General features: G+C 34.7%; 1 protein-coding gene across 2 annotated transcripts; it reads right to left on the bottom strand.

Moving 5' to 3' along the window:
* Positions 1-4,213: 4,213 nt before the first annotated feature.
* On the bottom strand, positions 4,214-7,647 carry LOC116019331. 2 transcript variants are annotated; one of them, XM_031259492.1, is made up of 3 exons: positions 7,531-7,647; positions 5,617-5,785; positions 4,214-4,824 (listed from the first exon to the last, which is right to left on the bottom strand). In XM_031259492.1, exons 2-3 carry the CDS (start codon positions 5,713-5,715, stop codon positions 4,372-4,374), a joined length of 552 nt encoding a protein of 183 aa, XP_031115352.1. In that variant the 5' UTR covers positions 5,716-5,785; positions 7,531-7,647; the 3' UTR covers positions 4,214-4,371. The 2 variants fall into 2 exon arrangements, with proteins under 2 accessions (XP_031115352.1, XP_031115359.1); XM_031259499.1 differs by having other exon boundaries at positions 5,617-5,735.
* Positions 7,648-8,382: the final 735 nt, after the last annotated feature.

Below are 8,382 nucleotides of genomic sequence, written 5' to 3'. Positions count from 1 at the left end.
TAGTATCAAGATCAAATGAGAACTTAGTTTTTTTATGATAAGTGTGGGCTAATATGAATCGTCCATCTATTATCTATGATAATCAATGGCTACAAAATAAGACATAAATGAACAGGGTTAATTTCATAAATATACAAACTATAAAATTTTGTATATTTATGAAATTTATCCCTACCATTTTTTCATATTTTCCCATATTTTTGTTTATCTTTTTAACATTTAAATTTACTAAATCAATGGCTAATATTTGCTCATACTTCTCATGGCAAGTCTTATTCTAATGAGAATCGCGTGTGTGTACCAGGGAGTGAGTGATGAGTAAAATGGTGATAGTAAAAAGAATGTGTAAATGTCGTTCCGTTGAGGATTGAGACAATAGCAATTAACCAAGGGATTTATTGGTAATGCACTCAAAAATTCAGTTCAGCTACTTTCGTAATCAATAAACTAGAATTAGGCTAGGATTGTCCTACTTTCACGATGCATCAATCATAACCTTAAACACAAAAGCATTATAAGCCCCCAAATTGCCTTTATTCTCATAGTAGGAAAAATTGGATTGAAATGGTAAGACTTGAGTCTTTCACCCAACTTTCGTTGTAATGGAATTCTCTCCAAAGCAAATCAATAAAAGTTGCGCATCAATTATCAATAAGAAGAATTTATAATTCAATTCAAACATAAAAACCCTATGTTAATAAATTATCTCCTTTATGCAATAATCATAAACATATCATCAAGAATAGCAATATAACTCTAATCCAAACCCAAAAGCTAACTCTAATCATAAACGAAATGAAGAGGGAGAGATGACCGAAGACACGAAATGACCAATTTGCCCATGCTTAATCGGAATTTTCACCGGAATACGGCCGGAAGGAGTTAATTGACCAAAATTAATTTATCTCGGGGGTCAAATTGATGAATACGGAAATAAAGGACAACATTGACAGTTCATCAACAATTGAGGAACCAAATAGGTGATTTACTCTAATAATAATAATAATAATTTTTAATTATTTATTTTTTAATTTTTATTACTTTTTTTTGCCGAGGTTGGTCCTCGACCCCCTCCCCCCTCCTTTTTTTTTTGCTTAGGTAACCGAGGCAAGTCATAGAATTATAATTCAAATGGTCATGGATTTGAAATCGGGTATAGGTGCGCTAAGGATGACATCAAACAAATGGTCAAGTATTTCCTAATGGAATCCACCATCTCGTTGGGTACTGTAGAGGCCAGGTCGGACCCCGGCCCATGGTACAGTTAGAGTTGTGGCCACCTGTGGGCAATGATGAGCCTGCAGTCAATACTTTCAATGCTCTTGCGGCTAAGGAACCACTACATACATCCGTAAGAGTATGTGAGGTTTGACCTCCCACATCCAACTTCTATTGAACTATCATGAGACATGAGTGTAGAGTCTAAAGCTAGTTAGTTCGCCATCCAGTTCAAGACTATGAGAATAGCTTGACACCACTGTTGCAGTTGCTGCATCTCCTGTAACTCTTGCTAGATAATTGCTATAATTCGTGGATATTCTAAAAATAGTTGCTAATCAATGTGGTGGTTGTAAACTACTACAACATATAATTGCTTTGCAGTAATTTATATTTCTCAACGCAATTCCGGAAGGTTACAGAGAACTATTACAAAATTGCTCATGAGTCATGACAGGCTTTTAGACGACACTAGCTAAATCATCGCGAAACACACTAGCAGCAACTTATCTTCTTTTTATAATTTTTACTTCAAATGTGTGAGTCCTTATCTGTACAATACTCTCTATTTTTAAAGTGGATCTTACTTTCACATAATCAATTTGTAAGTTCTCTACTATTTTCTCTACAATACTTCTTCAATTTCAAAATAGTCTCACCTACCTTTTATATTATAAATATAATAAAAAATAACAAATAAAAAATAAAAAGAAAATAAAAGTAAATTGCAAACTTGCTATTAAAACAAGCTTGCAAGCCATATAGCTAACAAAATAAAACCCAAAAAAAAAAAAAAAAAATCAACATTACCTTCCATATCATCTTGAAAGGGTTCACTTGTTGGAATAAGGATAACCTAATCTTATTTGGTAAATTTTGAACTCCCAAATACAACTAACTTATGTGGCAATACTTGGAGTTACTTATTATTTTATTTTTTGTTAGACCACGAGGTGTCCTGACTAGATCTTAGCTATAGGACACGTACACATTTAAGCTTGTACCATATTTAAACTAATCTCTGTTCACAACGTGTCCTAGCCTAATTAAAGGCAAAGTGCTGATCATATTGATTTTTTAATAGGAGAGAGAGTTTTGAATTTAATGGGTTTTTATTAGATTTTATGGATGGGTAGTTAATGGGACTCGAGGTAGTCACTCAGCGCGGGCCAAAAGTAAAAATTATTGTCTTCTATTTTTTTGACTTGGCATTCATCTAGTCAATACTCTTGGACACCTTTTCCCCAACGAAAGATGTTTTGACTACTAACAATCTTCCTCTCAATTGCCACACATCACATGCACTAATTGTAATATAATTGGCATTTTAAAACTGATGGAATGCATGCCAATTTTTGCCGCCATATTTCATGACTATGAAATTACAATTTATAAGTTCCCCTTATATATAGTTAAAGAAACTTTGAAGGAAGTGGTCCTTGCCTTATAAAGCCTTGTGCATGCTAGAAATAGTTTATTTTGTAGTAAACACTTTAGTATATACCCATCTTCTTAAATCATCATTTAAGAATTGTTACAGAAACCAATGGTTTGTCATATCTTTTTATTTTTCCTAAAAGAGCTTAATAGAACCTTTTACCTTCTATATATATATCTGAAGTGGGTTTGTCATTAACAAAAAAAAAAGGTATTTAATTTGCTATATATGAGCATATTTGTTTCTTTTTAACAAATACTGTAGTAAATAATATTTTAGAAGTGCAAGCAACACTAGTTTGAAATTTCAATTTCATCTATAAAATTGAATGGGCAAATAGGATCCACATAATAAGTGATTTTCAGTATATTTGGATTAAGACTTTAGTATAGGCGTACGATCGTTATACCCTGCACCACGGTGCACATAGCAATGTGTACCACGTGCGTAAAACGACGTCGTTTTGGTGTTAGTGGACGCGAATGCGAATGACTCTAGAGAATTCATTATCTATAATACACATAACCATTATCTATAATACACAGAACGTTTGCCTAGAATACACAGAATGTTTGCCCAGAATACACAGAATATTGACACAAAATACACAGATGTTAGTGGACGCGAATGACTCCAGGAAATTCATTATCTATAATACACATAATCATTATATAGAATACACAGAACGTTTGCCTAGAATACATAGAATGTTTGCCCAGAATACACAGAATATTGACACAAAATACACAGAACTCATCCTCCTAAACATTCGAATGCACAAACACATCACAACATGTGTTACTAACATGAATACACATAACGGTTGCATAGAATACACAGAACGATTGCCTAGAATACACAGAATGATTGCCTGAAATACACAGAATATTAACATAAATATAGAGATCGGGCGAAACGGAAAACGTGATTTCCAAAAAAACGGACGATTAGTTTACGGCGTCGTTTAGGTACGTGGTGCACATTGCTATGTGCACCGTGGTGCATGGTATAATTTAGTAGAGCTAAGTATTTTTGGATGGGACATGCTCAATTGTTTGATTGTGGATCTCTCTACATGCATTTCCTGCGTTGCGTCCTATGGAAATGTTACTATCGCTCTTTGTTAGAGTAAAGAAGCAATTCAAGATCAGTTCGCTCATTCTCTTACTAAGGTAGAAAGGGCTTGGGTGAGTCGTACAATGTGGAATGATGTACCTCTTGTTTTAGATCATCATTTTATGTTATCATCTTACCATTGTCGTCTAAGTAATCTGTAACATCCAGAGAATGGAAATCATAAATGGATAACAACTAAGGGTGTGTTTGGTTGGTGGGTTTAAGCATAAGGAATGGGTATGAAAGTGATTGTTTGTGTTTGGTTGATAGGTTTTGTGAATGCTACTATGAGTTTGGAATACCCCATTAATGACAAAACCCATACCCTTATTAAATAAGGGTTTCATCCCCCTTCCTCATTTCTTTCTCAACTATTAATAATCATTCCCATTCCACCCAATTACCAAACATGTTGAATACTTTCACCAAAACCCATTACCATTACCAAGTATTTGATACCCATTCCGATTCCGATTCCCATGTGCGAACCAAACGCACCCTAAAATTTTCTTGAGATTGTCATTCCTCTCTCAACAAGATGGTCGTTTCACAAAAGTAATTATATGGGGAGGCTAAAACAACTCCCTCCTCTCCTCTCCTCAGTCTAGATACACTTTAATATCTATGCCACTATCAATGAGGGACTGAACTACTGCTCTGATTTTCCCTTCAAACTTGTCTCTATCTCTGGGAGTATAAGCAGCAGTGTATACATCAGCCTCCCTTGCTCTATCGCCCAAAATCTGTCCCACAGCCAAACACGCAGGTATATCGCTTCGTGATTTGAGCATCGCCTTGATGTCCTTGGAATTCGTACCAGCAACCGCTACCTGCTTGCACGTAACTCTATGGGTAATCGAGGCTGAAACAAAGCGCTTTGAAATGAAGACGTCGAGCGTGAAGGGTTCCATGAAAGGCCTAGTTCGTTGCTTGAATGAAACATGCTTGTGTGGGTTCTTAGACTTCTTCCCCTTTTGGTATGTGTATGGCCGGCTATTGTCATCATCCAGGAAATCCTCTACTCCGAAAAAGCTTCTTGGTGCGTACCGGGTCTGTATAAATGATATAATGAACCAGATTCAGTAACAAATCACCCAACGCAAACAAATTTAATTGTAAATCTGAACTTTTTTCAGAACAAATTAGCAACCTATCTGTTTGTATTAGAACTTAATTATATCTAAACATTTTTTAGAAGGAAAAATCACGCTGGTAGTTTTTCAATTGTTGCATATTATGCAATTTAATGCCTAATTTTCAGTTTTTAGAAATACAGTCCTTCAATTGTTTTCAACATTATTCATTTGGTCCATTAGTTAATACTCCGGTAGCACTTTGGAGCTGCATGAGAAATTCCAAAAAGACCCACCCTAAAACAAACACATTGTTAGGGATCAGATTAACAGTGATAGGGAACAATTGAGGGACTGAATTTCTAAAAATTGAAAATGAGAGACTAAAATGCATAAGAGGGAACAATTGAAGGGCTAAAAGTGCCATTTTCTCAAAATGTTTCGAAATGTCTGCTTCAACCGTTGTTTCGCCCCCCCAAAGAGCAAAGTTGGCTTGATGAGCACAGATGAGGAAGCGGGAGCAAGAAAACAAATAATATCTTTCTTGTCCTTTAAACTTAACACCAACAAAGAAACTTGGGAACTGCAGTACCACAAAGTGCCATCCATGCAAAAATGTCTTTTTATGCATTAATATGATCATTCATAAAATAAGCTAGTTCACAACAAAAACTTATATAAAGTAAAGTCGAAAACCACAAACATCCCACAAAAATATAGGGGGGGTGTAGAATAATTGGTAGACGCAGAACCAAAGTAAGACAAAAATACCTGGCCACTATGAAGAAAAGCATTCATTTGTGCATAGAAAAGAGGTTTAATCTTGTCACCTCCATATGCGCATAACTCACGGGACACGAGCTTCAGCATATTACCAAGGATTCAAACTCCTAAGTAGCAAGCAAACAACACAACTCATGAGCAATGGATAGAACAGTCCCTGAAGAAACCACATAAATAGAAGAAAAGATAAAAACCAATTAGCTCATCTCACAAACACCCACACCTAAACTGGAAATATAGTATACAATACACAACCATTGGCAAATTGCAAGAAACTTGAAACTAGAAGCTATAAGTTTAATAAATTATAGCCTTATAGGAATTCATTGTTTCTATAAAATTGCAATTAATTTTGTGTTAGATAAAATTTAATAAAACAACAAATCAAATTCCCAACGGTTCAAAAATGCAAAGAAGACTTGTAAAGTTACTAATATACACCTGGCAGTTGGTCAAACTGCAAGAACAATCCAATGAGATTTTTTCCAAACCATTGTGTAAGTGTAGCTAGAGTTTGGAAAGGAGAACACAATTATCCAAAAATTTCACCAAACACTAAAAAGGATCTTGTTGACACAACATAAACTTGAATATCCAAGATTATCACCACATAATTAGTTACTCCAGTTCAAAGCCTCAGAATTGCCAACTCAAAATAAGGAATTGAAATTGAAATCAAGTTTGAAAATGGAGACAGTCTGAAGTCCTTTCCACAAGTTTAGCTAACTACGCAAAAATACAAGAATTTAGGATTGGGTGTGAGTAGGGGTGGAAATAGGCCAGGCCTTGGCAAATTAGGCCTAGACCTATTACGGGAGCCTAAGACCTAAGCTTGTAAGTAGGTTTTTTTAGGTCCAAGCCTAAGCCTAAAATAGGCCTAGCTTGGCATGAAGCCTTTTTAAAGGCCTATTTAAGATGCAGGCCATTAAAAATACTTCAAATATATGCTTTAAATAGACTTTGAGCCTATTAAAGGCCTACCCGTTACATGCTTTAAACATTTTTAAATGTTAACAATCGAACATTGCACAACATAATAACTAGCCCAATACTTCAATACAAAACTAGTAGTCTAGTACATAGCCACAAATCCCGTCCAAAATATAAAAATCCAACCAACACAAATTCAATACAATGTCTAGAATCACACGGTCCAAAATATAAAAATCTAACAACAGAAGTTCAATAGAATGTCTAGAATCACATAAAAACCAGCCAATACATCAATGATCAATCAAGGCTAAGGGTGTGCATTCGGTCAACCAAACCGAATTAACCAAACTTTTAAAACTTTAATCATTAACCAAACCAAAATTTTTATTAGCGAATTAACCGAACCTAATTTTTTTTGGTTAACCGATTAAATAAAGTTTTTAAGCTAAAATTTTAAATCTTAACATTATAAATAAAAATTAACATTACCAATACCGGAGCGGAGACAAATGAAGGAAGATTATATGTGAACATACTGGCCTTTTGGATTATATGTCATGGCATTACGAAACACTAGTATCACATCCTCAGTAATATGGTCATTGATGCCCAAGTTTGTATCTTCCTAGAGACCTGGACATTCACCATCCTAGGACCTAGCATCTCTAATATTTTGTAATAGAAGTCTGTCTAAGTGAATCAATCAAGAGAAAAAGGTCCAATGCTAACTTCCTAAATCCGGCCAAATTCCCGCCTTTCTCTACCTTTTACTGTTTGATAGTCAAATTAGAAACACCAGTAATATAAAATTGTGCAATTGAGAAAGAGAATGCCTAAGATGACAGGGAAAGTGACAGCCGGAGGCCGCAACCCACAGCCACAGGTCGCGAGTCGCAATATGCAAAATACAGTAGAAGAACTACGGACTATACGCTCAGAGAAAAGAAAGTTGAAGAGTAGAAAACCTACCTCTGCTCAGCCGTCCCCAGTCCACCGCTCCACCGCTGTCAGTTCCGCACGATGTCCGGGTCGGGAGGATGAAAACAGGAAAATGAAACAAGGAATTTGAGTTTGATTTGGGGGTTAGCCTACATTAGGGTTTCAAAATATTAATATATATATATAATTTTCAAACATTAGATCCTACAAGATCAATGGTTATCATTTGTGCACACTCCTTAAGGAAGCCATTTTATAGGAGCCAAACCAATAAGTATGAACAAATGCTATTGTAAATTTAACTGTTGAAAATTAAAGAAACATAAGGAAAAAATAGAAAAAATTACGGGATTAATTTCATATATATATTAATATATATAAGTATTTAAAGTTTGTATATTTATGAAATTGATCACATTCATTTTTCTCTTATTTTCTAGCCATTGATTATTCTAAATGGACGCCTCAAATTAGTTCACATTTCTCATATTACTATCAAGATCAAATGAGAACTTAGCTTTCTCATAATAAGTGTGGACTAATATGAACCGTCCATCCATGATCTAGGATAATCAATGACTAAAAAATAAGGCAAAAATGGAGGAGGTCAATTTCATAAATATGAGTATTTTGTTCTGAACATTTCAGATGGTGTGGGATCTTTTGGATCAAAAAAGTTTAATTTGCTTCATCAAATTCTCTATCTTATTGTTGGGGAAGAATTAAATATGCAGGTCCCAAAAACAAGGTGATTTATTAAAATTTTGTGTTCTTAATGCATTGATTTCACTACATAAATAGTAAAAATTGGTGAATTATAATGTAATGTCTAATTGATCAAATTGGTTGTAGACGAATATCAATGTAGTCCTTAGAGAACTT

The sequence above is a fragment of the Ipomoea triloba genome, chromosome 1 (genome assembly GCF_003576645.1).
Source record: "Ipomoea triloba cultivar NCNSP0323 chromosome 1, ASM357664v1".
Taxonomy (NCBI): Eukaryota; Viridiplantae; Streptophyta; class Magnoliopsida; order Solanales; family Convolvulaceae; genus Ipomoea; species Ipomoea triloba.
The sequence above is the reverse complement of the archived record's forward strand: the minus strand, read 5'-3'. Positions and strand labels throughout refer to the sequence as shown.

Excerpts from the sequence above, each read along its gene's own strand:
- LOC116019331 (XM_031259492.1), bottom strand. The coding sequence starts at position 5,715 with ATGCTGAAGCTCGTGTCCCGTGAGTTATGCGCATATGGAGGTGACAAG. Across the intron at positions 4,825-5,616 it reads CTTTTCTTCATAGTGGCCAG|ACCCGGTACGCACCAAGAAG; the intron begins GTATTTTTGTCT and ends TCATTTATACAG.